This window comes from Heloderma suspectum, chromosome 4 (genome assembly GCF_057233095.1).
Source record: "Heloderma suspectum isolate Gila_16-S chromosome 4, 16-S_ref, whole genome shotgun sequence".
NCBI lineage: Eukaryota > Metazoa > Chordata > Lepidosauria > Squamata > Helodermatidae > Heloderma > Heloderma suspectum.
Genome location: NC_139461.1, coordinates 19,183,603 through 19,203,281, shown reverse-complemented (window position 1 = coordinate 19,203,281; position 19,679 = coordinate 19,183,603). Strand labels below are relative to the sequence as shown.

Here is a 19,679-nt window from a genome sequence, read left to right as displayed (position 1 = left end):
TTGGATTAATCACTTTAAGGGACCATGTCCTAGACAAATGCTATCAAGTTCTGATCCTCTCTCCTCCTGCTGCCACTTCAGTGCTTTGCTGTCTTTCCTTTCCTTATAGAAAAAGCAATGGTTGGTGAAAATCTTATTGGCCGCTTTGAGGCACTGATCAGGAGTGGCGGCTTTGTCCTCCATTTGGGCAACAAGCGATTCCAAGCGGACACTTCCATTCATTTCACCAGAGATGGAGATTTCGACATATCTCCCCAAGTTCTCCTGGGGTGCAGAAGCGGCTTCCGGAAGGTTTTAGCTGCTGGAGGAGCGGACCCAAATTCCCAAGGATGTGGTATGTCATGTGTCAAGTTTTTTTTAACTTGTTGTAGTTATCAGTCACTCCGAAGGAGAACTTGTAAATGGGAAAATTTCTATTGAGCCTGTTCTGTGGGCCTGTGACTTTGCAGCTATCCCAGCTCTGAACAATCTTAGTTCTAAGTGTCAAAGAAATGGCCAGGCCATGTCTCTCAGACTCTCAGGCCAGCCTACCTCACAGGGCTGCTGTTGTGAGGATAAAATGGAGAGGAGGAGGAGGATAATATAAGCCACCTTGGGTTCCTTGCAAGAGGAAAAAAGGCGGGATATAAATGCAATAAATAAAATAAATAAAACTTATTTTTTACTGCATTTGTAGCCCATTTCACATTGGCATGGACACCGGTGGTATTGTCGTATAATGCATGCTAGGTTGCACAAATATATTTTTATTCATGCCATATGAGCAGTTTGTACTATGTCTTTCAGTGGTTGAGTGGATAGTTGACTAGATACTCCATGACAGGTGCACCTCATTCCTGCCACTCCTGAGCTCAGTGCCCAGGCAGTTGCTTGGGTCACCAGCCCCTAAATCTGGCCATGGGTATGGTGGTGGAACTCAGCCCCAGATGTATGTACCCTGGGCTGGCATCAGCACCGGGCATCCAAGGTCCACCACTGATGCCTGTCCTGGGCCCCTCTTTAATTTTTTTTTTATACAGGCCCACCATTTGAATTTCCCAGAATGCCCCTCATGTAGCAACTACATGAGGAAATTAAAATGGTGGCTGGCTTTGCTCAGAGTACTGCTGTTTCCTGACCCCACTACCTGAGAAGAGTACTAGGGCCCACTGATGTTGGGAGGGGGCCACCAGAGGATAGTTTGTCCAGCCCCCAGCCCAAACCTGGAGCAGATCCTCCATGTGTCAGAGGTAATGGGATCTTTGGTATCTTAAGATACTATCCTGGTACCAGGATGGTATCATAAGACAAGCACACAGGTGGATAGGAACTGGGGTTGTGTGTCATTAGGAAGGCTTTTTAGTCACTTAGTGGTTAAGACGCTGAACTGCAGACCGGAAGGTCGGCAGGACAGCAGTTCGAGACCCGAGTGCCGCGTGACGGAGTGAGCTCCCGTCTTCAGTCCCAGCTCCTGCCAACTTAGCAGTTCGAAAGCAAGAAATTGCAAGTAGATAAATAGGTACCACCTCGGCGGGAAAGGTAACAGCGTTCCGTGCACCTCGGTGTTCAGTCATGCCGGCCACATGACCACGGAAGCGTCTTCGGACAGCGCTGGCTCTTCGACCTAGAAATGGAGATGAGCACCACCCCTAGAGTCGGACACGACTGGCTGGGGACACCTTTACCTTTTTTTTTTTAGAGATGTGTAGGCCCGGAAAAAATGGAAAAATTTGAGGAAAAAAAACAAAAACCAAATTCCCCTGCTTCCCCCCTCCCCAGGATTGTTTTTGTCCCCCATCCCCAAAGAAGTTGGAAAAACTGAACAGCTTTGGATTATGACATATTTTATTTTAGAATTTAAAACAAGGTGTTTAGATATTGTTACCAAGCTTTTACTTGCCCCCCCCCCCCCCGATTTCTAAAACCTATGTAATAAGACTTATATACAAAGACTAGAGATTTAAATGTCTGGAACTAATGAAGCCATGGGGAAAATGGTTTCTAATTCTCTCTGTAAGATTCTCAGCATGGTTATATCTTCCATATTAAAAGTAGTGATCCAATGTATCTTTTACCGATAAACAGTTTGGAATGCTCCAAGTCATGCTCAGTTTCCCAACATGTGAAAAGAGTCACCATATAATAATATGGAACAAAATGTACATTCTTGACAGTTTGGGCTTTGTTCTACAGAGTCCTGTGTTTCTGGACTTGTCTTCCTCTGCCTCAAGTTCTTCCTGCCTCTTCTGGCTTCTAGGATGATTGAAATGTTTCAGGGACTACTTGCTAAAGCTCCCTCAGGTCAGACATAAGCAAGGAACCTAAAATATGTTATGTATAACTTGGTTTGCTCATAAAATTAATCATGCTTAGAATATTAAATTTTTAAAGTATTGTTTATTCAGACAATAATTACAAATTTACTGAGAGACTTCACTTTTTAAAATTTTCAGATACAACAATAATTTTATGAGCAAACCAAATTATACATAACATAACTTTAGGAACATAAAGGCTGTTCTACGTTCCTAAAGCAGCCTTCCCCTACCTGGTGCCCTACAGATGCTTTGGACTACCATGTCCAGCATTCCTGACCATTGGCCATGTTGTCTGAGGCTGATGGGAGCTGAAGTTCAAAATATCTGGAGGGTACCAGGTTGGAGAAGGTTGTCCGAGAGCAACAAAGTGACTTTAGATCTGCAAAGAGTGCTAAAAAATAAGTATTTCTTATTTTTTCAATTTCCCCCCAAATTTCCCTTTTTTTCCCAAAGAAACCCTACAAGGTTTTATTTCTGAAAAAAGAACAACTGGGTTTTTTTCCCTGATGTCTTCAAAATTTCCAGAAATTTTACATCTTGATAACTAGGTGCTTCAGTGACATTCTAACCATGCTCTGTTGATGCAGGACCATCTTCTAACAGGGCTGCTGTTGACAACATAGTCATTAAAGAACTCATACAAACTCTCATTTGTTGTTGTTGTTCAGTCGTGTCCGACTCTTCGTGACCCCTCCTTCATCCAAGACTAAACAACACAGTATTCTAGACCTTTGGTTCTCTTTCCAGTTCCAGTCACTTGCTGGGTGCGTGCCAACACTTTGGTTCCACTTAGCAGCTCTGAGTGTTTCTGAATCCTTAGGAAAACAGTCTAATACAAGTGCAAGTAGGACCATGTTCTGCCAATAATCTGCTAGTGTCAGGATGCAGTGAAATGCTAAAATCAAAGAAGGAATGCTGGGTGGGAATAAAGAGCCACATGGTTTGTTGTTGTTCAGTCATTCAGTCGTGTCCGACTCTTCGTGACCCGATGGACCATAGCACGCCAGGCCTTCCTGTCCTGCACTCTCCCAGAGCGTGCTCAAGTCCATATTCATTGCATCAGTGATGCTATCTAGCCATCTCATCCTCTGCCATCACCTTCTCCTTTTGCCTTCAGTCTTTCCCAGCATCGAGGTCTTTTCCAGAGAGTTTTCTCTTCGCATTAGGTGGCCAAAATATTTGAGCTTCAGCTTCAGTATCCGTCCTTCCAATGAGCAGTCAGGGTTGATTTCCTTTAGGATTGCCTGATTTGACCTCCTTGCAGTCCAGGGGACTCGTAAGAGTCTTCTCCAGCACCATAGTTCGAAAGCATCAATTCTTCGGCGCTCAGCCTTCCTTATTGTCCAGCTCTCCCAGCCATATGTTACTACTGGGAAAACCATAGCTTTGATGATATGAACCTTTGTCGGCAAGGTGATGTCTCTTCTTCTTACTATGTTGTCTAGGTTTGCCATAGCTTTCCTCCCAAGGAGCAAGCGTCTTTTAATTTCACGGCTACAGTTACCGTCTGCGGTGATCGTGGAGTCCAAGAAAATAAAATCTGTCACTGCTTCCATTTCTTCCCCTTCCATATGCCAGGAAGTGATGCGGCCAGATGCCATGATCTTAGTTTTTTTAATGTTGAGTTTCAAACCAGCTTTTGCACTCTCCTCTTTCACCCTCAACAAGAGGCTCTTTAGATCCTCTTCGCTTTCTGCCATTAGGGTGGCATCATCTGCGTATCTGAGGTTGTTGATAATTCTCCCGGCAATCTTAATTCTGACCTGTGATTCATGCAACTCAGCGTTTCTCATGATGTACTCTGCATATAAATTAAATAAGCAGGGCGACAATATGCAGCCTTGTCGTACTCCTTTCCCAATTTTGAACCAATCGGTTGTTCCATCCTAGGGATGTCAGAGAATTTTGCCACGAATCTCGGGGAGGCCGAATGCCAGCGCATTCAGCCCCCTGAAATCGGTGGCGAAACGGTCTGCCCCCCCACCCCCCCAGGACGGGACTTACCTTGGGCGAATCCTCCTGGGGGCAGCGGCTGCGGCGGCGGTTTGGCGGCGGCAGCGGCGGACGGTCTTCCAACCGGCTGCCGCCGCTGCCATTTCCAAGTTAAAAGAACAACAACACAAAAAAACGTGATAGGCTACGTAAAGATTTACGTAGCCTATCACGGCTAAATTTTAAAAAACACCATGATAGGCTACGTAAATGTTTACGTAGCCTATCACGGCTGAGTAAAAAAACACACAAAAAACCGCGCATACGCAAATGGCGGTGCCCATGGGCGCCGCCATTTGCATTCCTTATTTTGGCATGTGTAGTCTACGTAAACATTTACGTAGATTACGGCGAAAATAAGGGGAACGCAAATAGCTTAGTGTCTACGCTATTTGCGTTCCCCTTATTTTCGCCGTAGTCTACGTAAATGTTTACATAGACTACACGTGCCAAAATAAGGAACGCAAATGGCAGCGCCCACGGGCGCCGCCATTTGTGTATGCACAGTTTTTTTTTTAACTCAGCCGTGATAGGCTACGTAAACATTTATGTAGCCTATCACGGCTGACTGCAGGGATGCAAATGGCGGTGGCTACAGCCGCCGCCATTTGCACACCCGGCCAGTCAGGATTCGGGGGGGGGAGGGACGGAGCGCCTCCCCCCCAGGCCAGAATTTCGGGGGGGAGGGATGGAGCGCCCCCCCGACCAGAATTTCGGGGGGGAGGGATGGAACGCCTCCCCCCCGGCCAGAATTTCGGGGGGAGGGACAGAGCACCTCCCCCCCACTGCAAATCAGTTTCGTGAGAAGGTAATTCACTTTCGTACATCCCTAGCTGTTGCTTCTTGATCCTCGTATAGGTTTCTCAGGAGACAGGTAAGGTGGTCTGATACCCCCATCTCTTTATGAATTTGCCACAGTTTGTTGTGATCCACACAATCAAAGGCTTTAGCATAGTCAATGAAGCAGAAATAGACGTTTTTCTGGAATTCTCTTGCTTTCTCCATGATCCAGTGAAAGTTGGCGATTTGATCTCTAGTTCCTCTGCCTCTTTGAAACCCAGCTTGTACTTCCGGTATTTCTCGGTTTGCATACTGCTGATTTCCTGAACAAATCATTCCCTCCATTCTGGCAACAACTGGGTGTGCTGAAGCCTAGCTTGTAGGATTTTGAGCATAACCTTGCTGGCATGTGAAATGAGCACAATTGTACGGTAGTTTGAACACTCTTTGGTGTAGCCACATGGTAGTCAACAGCAAAAGGAATACACATATGATTAACAAGGAGTACATGGTACTAAGTGGAGTGGGTCATTAAGCAGATGTGAGTTAAACCATGATGGGAAAACTGAGATGGAACAGGTAAAGAAGATGGCCAGTGTTTGCAGTCTGCATCAGTGCATAGATACCGGGGTGGGTGGGTGTCAGTGGGTGTGCACAATGTTGACGAAGGGCGCATTGATGCAATCTCACTGTCCCCTCTTCCCCATTTAGAAATTACACATATCGAACACCTGAACTGGGCCTAAGGATTTGTCAGACCTGATCCTGTGCAGCCAAGGCTGTGCTTTGGCAAAGGCAGAGAAGGAGGAAGGTGGAAGGAAGCCTGCAGACAGAAGAGGCAGTTCTCTTTATTGCTCAGATCAGTGAGCAAAACCTGACCCAGAAGCTCCTATAAGGGCCACAGAGTACTGCCTGTCCTGCTCTGGCCTGCTGTTACAAAGGAGAATTCCTTGACTTGTAAGGCTCATTCCCTGCAGTTTTCTCTTTCTGCCTGGGGGGCAGTGTACAGATTAAGTCCCCGCCTCCTACCCCCTCAGGTCATGAGTTCAAGACTTGCTGCAGTCTCTCAACGGCACATTTGGTTCAGTGTTATGGAAAGCTCCAGTTCTTCCATGCGATAATGCCGTTGACTGTATCCTTGGCCAGGTGTACAAGCGGAACATTCACAGATCAGAACTTTCCAGCACTTACCCCTCTTTGACAGCTCTTGGAATGAAACAAGGCTTCAAGGACATCCAGTCCCAGAGATCTTGCCAGCACAAAATTCACATATAAAATTAGAGTGCCTTGCCAGGTAGAAACGTCAGTCCCTGACATCTGGAAATGACCTGGTCTTTTATTTTTGTAGTCCTCCCCCCTTCCCTTTACTAGCATATGAAAATGATCAGCGAGCCATAATATGTTCTAAGATGTGAAAATAAAAACAAATCCAATGCACAATTTCTAGGGACTCACCAACTTTTATGGGTGAACATTTCTTTCATGTAAAATGGGAGTTCGTGTGGAGTGTCCAAGAGGTTGTCTGAAACTACCCCCTGCCCCATCCCTCAATACTTGCCTTTACACATCATTTTGCTCCTGTTCACTGCCTCCCTCAGCAGGTGCTATGGGATATCTATATCTGTCTGTTTATCTATGAGGGGTTTTGCTGGTTAGAAGATCCAGCCAATCAGTGCTCATGTAGCCAGCATGATTATCTCATGGTGCTATGTAGCCAATCAGATCTGGTTATGTGACAACATCACAAAACCAAATCAGAGTGAGAGCAATGTTTTCTGCCCTTGCTCTGCATGGGAGAGTATTTTCTCACTGGTTTGTGCCCCCTACCCCACCCCACCCCACCCCGCAGTTGTTGCCGGAATGGAGGGAATGATTTGTTCAGGAAATGTTCTTCTTTATGAAATGCACTCCACCATGGTTTCAGCTCAGCCCTAGTACTTGGTGAGAGAGCCTCTTAAATGTTATCAAGAGTGAGAGAAACAAGAATCCTAATCTGGACAATTAGAAAAGGACAAGCAAGTACAAATGAAGCTATGCTGCTTCCATCATGCCTGCCTTTTTTGTTAGCAGAGGCAGGGGTGTTGCTAGGCCTGAGTCAATGGGACCCCAGCACTGAATCTCTTTCCCGGGGCCCTGGATGTATTCCCTAGAGCCCTGAGTCTCAATTGATTCCAGTCGAAGATTTCTTTCTAAACTTAATTGGCATGCTGGGGGCAATGTTTAAGGGGGATTGCAACTGGGGAGGGAAGAGTTAACCCTCCCTTCCCCACATGCTGAACCCCCTCCCCCTCCCATATGGTAATTACACTTAGGAGAAAACCCCTTCAGTTTGTGTTAATGGAAGCTTATATTTTGAGCTTTATTGCATGAGTTGGAGGCAATTTTCCACCACGAGGGAAATAGAGAGAATTAGGGAGTGGAGGGAGTGCAAGGGAAGTGCAGGAAAGGACAGTGGGAGATTACAAATTAATTGAAATATTTATTTTGTTTGAGGTGATTTGGATGAGAAATTCAATGGCTGCCTTTAACTTCTGTGAAACGTACATAAAACCAAGTAATTATTTCTAAATTTGTGCATATATATGCGTATGCAAATTTTATGCAGATTTGTGTCCTATGGGCCTGGGCCCTGAATCTTTTAAGTGACCAGCAATGCCCCTAGCAGGCAGAGACGTATGCCCACCATGCTTTTCACAGTGGTAACAACAGTATTTTAGAGTTTTGTTGAAAAGCATAATGTACTTTTGATTTCCTAAGTGAGCCCCTTAAGGAAATGTTACTGCTTGACTTCCTCCTCCTCCCCCTCCTCCCCCACCTCTTCTTCTTCCTATTATTATTGTGCTAATAACAATTTTAGCTTATCTACGGAATGGGAATACTCTGATTAAATGTGTCATAGAAGTTCATTCTAATGAGAAGCTAGCTCATGAGCATTTTGGGCTACAGACAACGGAGTTCTACTGTTGGGATATATACATGCATATACATTTGTGACTGCTGGGTCAATTGAAAATCACATTTGAATTCTGCAGAAGTCATAAAAGTTCCTCTCTTTGCAGTGGTCTGTCCTCCAGGCGCCTACTTCCAGAATGACAGCTGCATTCCGTGCCCCTCTGGATTCTATCAAGACAGAGCAGGAAGCTTCTTCTGCAGCAAATGTCCTCTTGGGAAATTGACTGTCTCTGCTGGAGCTTTCAGAGCCGAGCACTGTAAGGCTCCTGGGAAATTATATTCTGCATCGTCCCTTACACACTGGAGAGAGATTGGTTTCCAAACCAGGGGTTGGATCTAGGACCTGCCTTCCATGAGAGCAATGGCTCCAGTTGCAGAAGGTCCCTCCTGATTTTTGGGGACACCCCCCCCACCCCACAGCTCCCCCCATTCAGCAGAGTCCCCTGACTCTCTGTGTAGTTTATTCAGGGGGTTGGAGGGTGTGCCATGGGAAGGAAAGGGTGCGATGACCACTCCTACCAGCACAGTTGATTCAGCATCCCAGGACAGTTTAGCTTAAAGCTCTTACTGCCAGAAACTCAGCCTTAGGAGAGGCATTTCAACCTTTTAGAATGGGGGAAAAAAACTGCACACAAGCTGGGAAACCACCAAACAATTGATGGCTGGGGAAAGGCGGTGGGGCCTAGAGAAGGGGGTGGAGCCATTTGGGGAGCTCCTGATGGCAAGATTGGGACCCCAAGGACATTGGATTTTGCCCTTTGGCCTGAGTTTCTGCACCCCTGCACTATAATTTCTACAGGCTATAATATAAGGCATGGGTAGGCCCTCCAGATGTTGCTAGATTACAGATCCCATTGTTCCTGACCATTGGCCATGATGGCTGGGGTGATGGAGATTGGAGTTCAACAAGATCTGGAGGGCCATAGGTTCCCCACCCCAGATATAGGGAATGAACTGTATATTAGGTGACAGTAATCCCAGCTGGAGGCCAGACCGACTCATCTGGAAATGCATTGTACTTGAGAATCGAGAACAGGCAAACAACAATCAGTCCCGAGACTTTTCTGTTCTCCTGCAATAGGTATTACTGACTGCCAAATGGATGAGCAAGGTGTGCTCTGTGATGAAAGTGGCCAATATAGACCTTCCTATGAAGACCCCACCACCCAAAAGTCATTCTGTGTTGATAGCCTTGGAAAGATATTGGATTGGACAGAAACGGATGGCCCACTTACTGACTCCCAGTGTTCAGGTGAGCAGGCTGGACAAATTTTCATTCCATAAAGGTAAAATCTCAACACAACCAAGAGAGGTGGATGCCTGTTGCCTCCAACAATGTTGTCAGTCCATTGTGGCCATGCCTCTTATTTCCCCTTAGCCGCAGAAGCGTGGTAATGGTGGTCCTTGTAAAAGTGATCAGGAAGAGGCTGCCGGTAGACTGGTAAAACTAGTCATGTTTTGAAGCTCCTTGGCTGGGCATTCCTCCCTGTGCTTTGTATCCCTCAGCAAACCTGCATTGTCCCTCCATTTCTTCAGACAAGGCATAAAGATAAAAAAATCCAAAATAACATTGCTAAAATCCGTATTGCTGTAATACCTTTATTAGGGCAACGGAAAGGTGACAAAATACTGTGCAAGCTTTTGGGTTCTCCTCCAGCTCTCTTCGTCAGGCAAGATGGCAAACAAAGCAAAAAACACACAAAAAGGTGGGAGAATGGCTGATGGTCAAGCTTGGAGTCCACATTTGGTTACGGACTTAAGATGGAAAGTTGCCATTTAGCTGTTAAAGATGAGAAGCTTGTCAGAATAGAGAGGTCATAACCCCAAATCAGCACTAACATGGTTGAATACACAAGGATTCAAACTCATGCTTTTATAAGCTAAGCAGTGAAAGCCCTGGGCCTGGATGGATGAATTTCAGTTTCTCCCACATTTGAATTTTTTCATCCTCAAGTACTTTCTGTCTCAAATATAGAGGAATTTGTGAATTTTGGTAAATGCTTATCAAAGCTGAACTAAAATTCTCACTGATCCTTAGTTCTGCTTGCTGGGTCAAGAGTAACACACAAAAACAAGTTTGATGTATACAGACCTTGTCAAGACTGCTTATTTGCAGGGTTTTATCCACATGCAAGGGAAATGTAGTTGACAAAAAGATGCAAATGAGCTGGAGGATATGGAAGCTATAGCAAAGTAAATATGCTCTAATTCTGAAATTAATGTTACAGATTATTTCAGTTAAACTAGAATTATGATTATGATTATGATTATTAATACCCTGCCTTTCCCCCAGTACTGGGACACAAGGCAGCTTACAAAAATTAAAACATATACAATTAAAACATATGAAAATATACAAAAGTTAAAATATAATTAAACAACAATACAATTAAAATTATATTAAAACATTAAAACAGCATTTTAAAACAGCATTTTGAAAACCCACCAAGATGTGCAATCATCCCACGTGCATCCCACACAACAGAGCTTTGTGGTGAGAGATGTACTATGAGGATCTGAGAGCAGTGTTTGCCTTAGACATCTCTGTTCAGGTCCACAACATATACATCAGAGATCAACCTTTTAAACAATCTTTTGTCCTTTGAAAGCAAAACCAGCCTACACTAATCAGAAACAAATGGTGGCTGTTGTCTGTACTGTGGCTTATAGGTGCTTTTGATCAAACTGTAATTTCTGCTTAAGAAAAGAACCACAGGGTTGAGTCAAGAATACAAGATAGAGAGAAAGAGAAAGAGAAAGAGAGAGAGAGAGAGAGAGAGAGAGAGAGAGAGAGAGAGAGAATAGCTATCTATCTATCTATCCACCCACCCACCCATCCATCCATCCATCTATCGATCTATCCCCCCGTGCCCCCATGTCTCAGGTGAGCCAGAAAAGGGACTGGAAGGTAGGAGAGGAATAATTATGCTTACTAATCTACATCATCACTTACACAGCAATTTACGTTTACAAAGTGCTTCCAAATTTTTGTTGCAGTTTACAGCAAAGCAGGTAGGACATCTCCAGGATATAAGCCGGGTTGGGACCAAGAATGTACATTCAGTCAGGAAAATTCAGAGCAGGCAACCAGGGCCAGCATGGTGTAGTGGCGAGAGTGTTGGACTGGGAGTCGGGAGATCCGACTTCTAGTCCCCACTCAGCCATGGAAGCTCACTGGGTGACTTTGGGCCAGTCACAGTCTCTCAGCCCAACCCACCTCACAGGTTTGTTGTTGTGAGGATAAAATTGAGAGGAGGAGGATAATGTAAGCCGCCTTGGGTTCCTTGCAAGAGGAAAAAAGGCGGGACATAAATGCAATAAATACATAAATAATAAGCAGGGATCAGGCAAACCAACTGACAGTGCCAGGCCAGATTTGGAACAAATACACAAGCAGGGCATATGCCAGGCTTGACAGAGACCTAGACAAGATACACTCCAGTGCTGCCGCCCCCCGTGCCTCCTGGTGCCCCCCAAGCTTACCAGGGGGGTAAGTGGGATGGGTGGTGGGCAGGAGAGGAGATGGGTGATAGTGCTGAGCACTGCACAGCTGCAGTTGCTCAAGGGTGCTTAGTGCTGATGCCACTCCTTCTCCTTGTAACTGGTAACCCAAACTCCTCCCCACCTTTCCTGGTTCCAAGACCAGCCCAGATGTCAGCCAGCCTGGTATAAAAGTGTTGTGGGTGATGGACCACAGAGACAGGTTCAGAAGGATTTGGTGCCCCTCACTTGGACATCTCTTCTGATGTAAAAATCAGAGACATACCTCCTGTCTTATACTTGAATGGGGCAAGCAATAGGGATGAGTGAGAATTGTGCTTCAGTTCAGTTTTGGTAAGTATTTATCAAAATTCACAATGTTCTCCATATCTGAGACAGAAAAGATTTGAGATTTTAAATCTGAATGTGGAAGAAACTGAAATGGACAGATTCGTGCATCCAGGTCCAGTGTTTTGATTGCTTTGCTGTTAAAGATCTTTAACAGTTTGGATCCCTGAGTATTCAGCCATGTTTGTGGTGCTGAGTTAGGGTTGCCACCGCTTTTTTCCCCAACAGGCTCCTGTTGTTTAACGTTCTTTAATGTTCTTTCTTTTAAGGCAATGCTGGAAAGACTAGAAACAGGAGTGGCCCTGAGAGCCAAGTTGCAATAGGCCTAAACTGCTTTAATGAGAGCTAGTTTCACTTTTTACCTCCTACCCTTTTGGATCAAGCTGGCCACCCCTGGACTCTTGGAACTCTGTCAGACACATTCCTAATGCAACATTTGGAATTAATTTAAGAATGGCTGTAAAAAGAGACCACTTCCAGATGAGTAGCTGGGTTAGTCTGTAGTAGCAAAAACAACATGTCCTAAGGTGTCTTGAAGGCTAATATATTTACTGAGGTTTGAAGTTTCATGGGCAAAAGGCTACTTTGTTGAAAGTAATAACAATAACTGGCCTTAGCCACCCTCTGGGGAAGTGGTGCTCTGGGATAAGGTGTCAAAACCTTTGTTTCCATTCCTGTTCCATCATAGGATCATAGAATAGTAGGGTTGGAAGGGGCCTACAAGGCCATCGAGTCCAGCCCCCTGCTCAATGCAGGAATCCAAGTCAGAGCATCCCTGACAGATGGCTGCCCAGCCTTGATGTAAGGTACGGTGCCCCAGCTGTTATTTGCTGTATATGCTGGAGGGGCAGCGGAGGCAGGAACAACAGCTGCACTTGCCCCTTGGAGCTAACAGTGGCTTGCTTGGGGGGATTTAGATTGGGAGAAGGGCAGGGGGAGAAAGGATTCCACTCCCTCTTCTGGAGCCCCACTTCCCCAGTCTTCAAAGCAGCTCTGTGAAGCTGCTAACCGGCAATTACAGATGAAGATGAACAAATGCAGTTCCCCACACTTGTTTCAGTTGCAGATGTGTGCGGACTAAGGGGTTTTGCTGCATGCTGCTGGAATGTTCAAGTTGCTTTTTATTCTTTTATTGATCAGTATTACATTTTAAAGTTTTATCGTTGTAAGCTGCCCAGAGGACACTGATTGGGCAGCACATAAATACTGTCCATAAATAAAATAAAAGACTTTTGCACCATTCTGAAAAGTGCTGTTTCAATGGACCATTCAAATATGACCATTCTTAGTTTTCTGCACTGGCTACTGGTATATTCCTGAGCCCAGTAGGGATGTACAAAAGTCACTTACCTGATCCCGAAGCTTGATTCGCGGTGGGAGGGAGGCGCCCCGTCCCTCCCCCCCGAAATTCTGGCCGGGGGGGAGGCGCCCCATCCTTTCGGCCACGAAACCTCCTCTCCTGCTGGGACGTAAATGGCGGCGGCCGTAGCCACCGCCGTTTGCGTCCCTGCAGTCAGCTGTGATAGGCTACGTAAATGTTTACGTAGCCTATCACGGCTGACTTTGGAAAAAAAAAAAGCGCGTATGCCGCCGCCGCACTGCCGCCGCCGCACTACCGCCGCCACCGCCAGGGACATTCGAACAAGGTAAGTCCCGTCCCGGGGGGGGGGCGGGGGGGGAGACCATTTCTCCACCAATTTCGGGGGGCCGAATGTGCTGGCATTCGGCCTGCCCGAGATTCGTGGAGAAATTCTCTTGACATCCCTAGTTCAAAGTGCTAGTTTTGACCTTTAAAGGCTTAAACAGGTTGGCACCAGGTTACTTGAAGGACCCCCTTCACCCATATCAGCCTGCCTGCACTTTAAGATCAGAAAGAGAGGCCTTTCTGACCACATGTGAGAGGGCCTTCTCTGCAGTGGTGCCACACCTTCAGAACAACTTGCCATCAGAGGCCCACCATGTTCCGTCACTGCAGGCTTTTAAGAAGGCCTTGAAAACATATTACTTTACTGTCGCCTTCTCTTGATATGGCTGTTGTTGCTGTTATTGCTGTTGCTGTTGTTGCTGCTGGTTTTATTTTTGGCTTTTATTGTCATTTTACTGCTACTTTATTGTTTTTATATTTTTATCGCTTTTATCATTTTTAATGTATTTTATCTGTGTAGCCCTCCTTGTGAGGGCTTCTGCCCTGAAAGGCAGCCAAGAAATGTTTTCAATAAATAAAATAATACATTTTCTTTCATTTCAGTCCTCAGACGTTTTGAGAGGGTTCCTTCTTCCAGGCTTTCCTTCACGACAGGGGAGGCAGAGACTGTTGGATCTAAAACCATCCAAGGAGAACCCGCGAGCATGCTCCAACAGTGCATTGCAGGTGAGAGGGTGGGTTGCTATTTCCACTTCACCAAAGAGAGTAACCTTGTGTGCAAAAGCCAGTCTGGAAGCAGATTACAGTTTTTCTTTTCTTTTCTCACAACCTTGAGAATAGTGCAAGAGGCATTGATGCCTATGGTTTGTTTGCTCATGCCACTTGCTTTTCCTGTGTTCTTATATTCATGAATGGTAAGGCTATCAGTGGGTGCAAGTCATGATGGCTGTATATTACCTCCAGTACTGGAGGCAGTATTGCTCTGTATGCCAGTTGCTGGGAGCACAAGCAAGAGGGTGCTATTCTGCTCATATCCTGCTTGTGGACTTCCCATAGGCAGCTGGACGTGATAGGCCTTTATTCTGATCCAGCAGGGCCCCCTTTATGTTCTTAAATATTGGACTCTGGACAGGTTTGGCAAATCACTACAATTATTACACCAATGGGATGGGTGAGAAATTTGTTCAGTTTGCATTTCAATTGCAGCCATGGGAGGGAGGATGGATATGATTTAGAAAAAATGTCACAGGTGAAAGGGTCAACCCCTCTCCCGCAGGGCCAGGGCCCCAATCCAAACCCTCTCCCATGGTGGCTATGTTTACCCTTTTAAAAAGCCTCAGTAAACCTGATCATGGATCTCCTGCTATGTCATCTATGTGTGTCCTTAATCTGTTACAGCAAACACACATATACATATGCAAATTGTCCTGTGGCGCCTCAAAGGCTATAGATTTATTGTGACATAAGCTTCCATGGTCTAGTGTCCACTTCCTCAGTTTATGAAAGGGAAAGCTTTTTGCCTATTAGGCAGCTGGCAAACGCATGGAGCATCAGTCTATAAAAAGGTGTCAACCCTTCTTTTAATGGGCCAAAGACAAAAGGGAGCCAATGGAGTTACTAGAGTAATGCACCTTCAGTTGACAACTTCATCAAATGAGCACCGACTCCATTCCCTCAGCTTGAAAGGTAGAAGATGCTGTTTTCCCCATTGCCTAAATGTAGGGCTTATGCCAAGTGTCCTTTTATACTTTCAGAGTGTGAGAAGGATGAGTCGTGTGGGTTTCTCACATTGTCTGTCGTGGGGACAGAAATGCTGTGTGAGCTCTACAGCGCTCGGGAGAGCAACTACAATTGTTCTGCTTCCGGACTGGTAACTGAGCACAGTTGAATCTGCCATGCTGATGACATGGGGAGGGGGGTGAGGGGATGTTATTTGGATGGATGCCTGCCACCTTTTGGCTTTTCATAAAGTTGGCAGGTATACCGCTGGTATATTTTAGAGACAGAGCCTGGAGGTTGTGATCCCACAGATTTTTTCTTCCTTTCTGGCTAGCTGGTGACTCTACGGCATTTTCATCAAGGTTTTCAAGACCAGGCCCACCTCCATGAGGTGGGGCCTTGGACCCTACACGCAGTTGGGGGAAGGGGTTCCTCTTGGGGACTCTTCTTTGGAGTTGCTACACTGCAAGCAACATGCTTTGGAACAGCCCAGCACAGGGTTCAGGGACTAGGGCTTGCCTGTTATCTTGCCTTGGTCCTTACTGCCCTGTTAGATGGAGAAAGTAAGACTATTGTCCAATTAAAAAGAATTCTCAGTCTGTTACTCAGAGTAGTTCTAACTGATGAATTAATTGGCTAGATCTGCATATATGTGCATTTATGATGAAACCAATAGTTTTAAGGGGGGGAAAAGAAACATGGTGCATATACATGTCACAGCGAAACTTGGTGCATATACATGTCACAGCAGGCACCATCTAAGAAGAGGCAGCTGCTCCTATGTGAGATAGGAAGGGGAATGTCCCTGCTGAAATGATTCCTCCTGCCATCTGCAGATCAAGGGTGGGCAACATCTGGTGGCCAATTCCCCTCCCGCCCTGAAATTTGGTGGTGTGGAGGCAGTGGCAGCAAAAAAGTGGTGACTTCTCTTTAAACATTTCTGGGGAGCAAACTCTGCCTTGTTTGAAAGAGAAATCATGGGCGGTGGAGGGGGGGTGTTTGCTGCTGCATTCCTGCGTGACAGTGGCAAGTTCAGTGGTGTGACGGCAGTAGGGGCAGAGGCACAAAAAAGGCTTGTGGGCTGCGTGTTGCCCACCCCTGCTGTAGATGTACTTAGTGTAGGTTGATTTGCAATAGATCAGCAAGGATTTCTGGTGGCACCATGTTCACGTCAGCATCAACTATGACTATTATGTACAGATTGGCCTGACCCTCCTCACTTGACGGTAGAGCATGAGAACTCAGTCGGATGTATTTTCTTTGCTGCCACAGATTTCCATTCTGTATGTATATCTTTGTCTTAGGTTCAGGGTGCTTGGGATAATGCTGTCACCATGAGCATTGCCCATCTCAGCTGCCTGATTAGAGTGAGAAGCCAAGACAAGGATGCGGTGAGAGTGTACTTGAAAAAAGGTATGTACAAAATAGCTTCAAGGCACAAACCTATGCATATTTAGACAGAAAACAGTCCTGCAACTCCCACCGCACCCCACCCCCAGCTGCTATTAGCTCTATGTGTTGGAGGGGTGGGGAAGATAGGAACAATAGCTGTACTTGTCCCCTGGAGCAAGTAGCAGCTTGGGGGGATTTACATTGGGAAGAACAATCTTAGCAGCAGTTAGCAAATGTATAATAACAAGCAGTTTGAAAGAAAGTAGAATTATATTATCCCAGCTATTTAATAACACAGATTAGCACCCCCGCTTCCCCAAAACATCGTTCCACTATGTCAAGATATTTGAGCAATAACCCTGAACTAAATTCCATCCCCATGAAAGATGCATGAAATCAGCATGGTATGTGGCATGTTTTCAGCATTTAAATCAGTTGGTTTGAACAATCCTGTTCATTCCAACAGGGGTCATGTATCACCTCAATGATCTGTGCATTTTTTTAAAGGGGCAATTGCAGCCATGGGAGGGAGGATGGATATGGCTTAGAAAAATGTCATGGGTGAAAGGGACAGAAAAAAAGCCCTGCAACTCCCAGCATTCCCCAGCCAGCATGTGAATGGGAATTGGGCATGAGACGAGTGCTGAACTGCACTTTGGAGAATTTTGTAGATTTCAAACATCACTCATTCTCCCATTCCTACTCTCTCTCTCTCTCTCTCTCTCACACACACACACACACACACACACACACGTGTGCTCAAGATCTTTGAATACAATGTCGAAAAACAGAATCTAGGGTGGAGCTATGCAAATGAATGGGTGGTGCTCTGCTGATTGGCATTTGCAGAGACTCCCGTAGGGGCAAAGTGACAGTGTGCATTGTGGGATACAGCTGACAGGGGACAAAACCTTGTCCCAGATGCCTGAGCTCACCAGAGGCAGAGCTCCATCCAGAGGATGTCCTTGAGTTCATTCCATCATTTGTCTGGCAGTGGTGTTGGCAGTAGAGTTGCTTCTAGGGACTGCTACAGGTAATGGGTTGCTTGTATACAATGGTGCCCTTCCATAAACTGAAGAGCTCTGTTCCTGGTCCTTTCTCTCTGTCACTCTACGTCTGATGCTGGCCCCTGGCTTTCTTTGTAGTCAAGCTGTCAAGCCGTGTTTCCAGTCAATTACCTTTATTATACAAACTACAAACAAATGGGCCTATTTACAGACAGTACCTTCATGCAGCAATTGGCAACTAGCTTTCCTAGCAGGCTTTGCAAAATACAGTAGGCTGCAGGTAGCTACCTGGGGTAAAGCACTGTGAATGAGAGTTGCTACTAAACTGCCCCTAGTTACTACAGAGCCCCCTTCTCAGACTGAATGGCCTACCAAGTCCCACCCTCAAGGTGGGTCTTTCCATGGGGTTGCCAATCTTGCTGCAAGTCTCTTGGAGCACCTCATGACCCTGCATTGCTCCCTTTTCATCTGACATCTAACCCTTGGGTCTCTTATTCCCACCCCCTCCTCCTCTCTGTTAGGTGCCAGCATTCCCACGGGTTCAGAGGAGGGCCCGGCCTGGCTGTCATCCAACTGATTGGACTGCAGCTGGACTTCACCCTCAATATCAATATTGTTCTCCCCGGGCCCCAGCAACTGCAACCTTGATGTCTCTGCAACTCCTTCCAACTCCAACTCCCCATCTGACTCAGAATCACTTCCCATGTCTTCTTCAGCATGTCTGCACTCTGCAGAGGTGCTGGGCCCAATCCCTACACTCTATAGGAGCCTATCCCAATCTAGCGTCCTCCAGATGTGTTGGACTACAGCTCCCATCATCCCCAGCCAGCAGGCTATGGGGGAAGTTGTAGTCCAACACATCCAGAAGACAGCAGCTTGGGGAAGCCTGACTCTATGGCTTCAGGATTACGCCTTGAGTAACAACATCCAGGTTAGGAGGCCGTCTCTTCCTAAATCAACCTGGGGTTTGTCTCTTGTCACCTTCCCATAAATGTCCATTTACACTGCAGTGCTCCTTTTTGGAACATTATTTTTTTTCTCCCCCTCCTTCTCAGGACAAGAATTCACTACAGCTGGAGTCAAGACCTTTGAGATGACTGATTTCCAGGATGTTGTTTCTGGTGTGTACAGCAATCTGGTTCTCCCAGCAGCTGGTACATCTTTGACCGATGTTCATCTCTTCTGCCGCCAGGCCTGCAGCCAAGATGCTTGCTGTGATGGCTTTATCTTGAGCCAGATCCTACTTGATGGAGGTAACTGTCTTCAGACTACAGATGTGGAAGAGAAAACACATCCCTGAATTCATCCCTCTTAATGGGAACATTTTTTTAAAAAAAAGCAAAGCAGAGAAACTCAGTCTTGTTGAACCTGTTTCAAATATGACTGGGGTTTTAAAGTCTTACATGATTAATATTCACTCAGGGCAGTTTGTTATCCATCCAGAAAAGACAGAGGTGCTCTTGGCCTGTAGAATGTCTGATGTGGGAACTGGGAACCAGTCTATTCTGGAAGGGAGGGGTAGCATACCTCCTGAAAGATCAGGTTTGTAGTTTAGGAGTGCTTCTTAACCCTGCCCTGTCCTTGGATTCTCAGATAACATGGTGGCAAGGAGTGTGGTTGCACAATAATGTTTAGCGCACCACCTGTGACCTTTCCTGAGTCAGCCTGAGTTGGCGAACATCCATTAGTCACACCACATTTAGACTACTGCAATGTGCTCTACATAGGGCTACCCCTGAAGAATGTCCAGAAGGTCCAAGATGAGGCCAACAACAGAAATTTCTCAGGAATTTATATATTCCACGATATCACAGAACAACACAAGTCAGCTTTCATGTCATGTATTAAAACTGCATACATTAATTTGTAAGGAACAGGCTATCAACTGGAAGAACAATCATTGACAAGTAACAAATAAGATGCAGGTTCTTGAGCAGGAAACCTGAACAGTGCCAACATCTTTACGTATCGAGGATTTAGTACAGCGTTCCCCAACCAGGCACCCTCCAGATGTGTTGGGCTGGAACTTCCATTATCCCCAACCAGCCCACCCATTGTGTTGGACTA

At 45.9% G+C, this 19,679-nt stretch overlaps 1 protein-coding gene across 1 annotated transcript in view; it reads left to right on the top strand.

Moving 5' to 3' along the window:
* The window catches only part of TG (thyroglobulin), a 224,933-nt gene that overhangs the window by 50,528 nt on the left and 154,726 nt on the right, over nucleotides 1-19,679 (top strand). Inside the window, exons 20-26 of the mRNA XM_084851439.1 lie at nucleotides 110-334; nucleotides 8,129-8,278; nucleotides 9,103-9,273; nucleotides 14,098-14,220; nucleotides 15,249-15,364; nucleotides 16,518-16,626; nucleotides 18,668-18,865. Of these exons, the coding sequence (XP_084707565.1) occupies nucleotides 110-334; nucleotides 8,129-8,278; nucleotides 9,103-9,273; nucleotides 14,098-14,220; nucleotides 15,249-15,364; nucleotides 16,518-16,626; nucleotides 18,668-18,865 (1,092 nt within the window). The remainder of the gene's footprint in view (nucleotides 1-109; nucleotides 335-8,128; nucleotides 8,279-9,102; nucleotides 9,274-14,097; nucleotides 14,221-15,248; nucleotides 15,365-16,517; nucleotides 16,627-18,667; nucleotides 18,866-19,679) is intronic.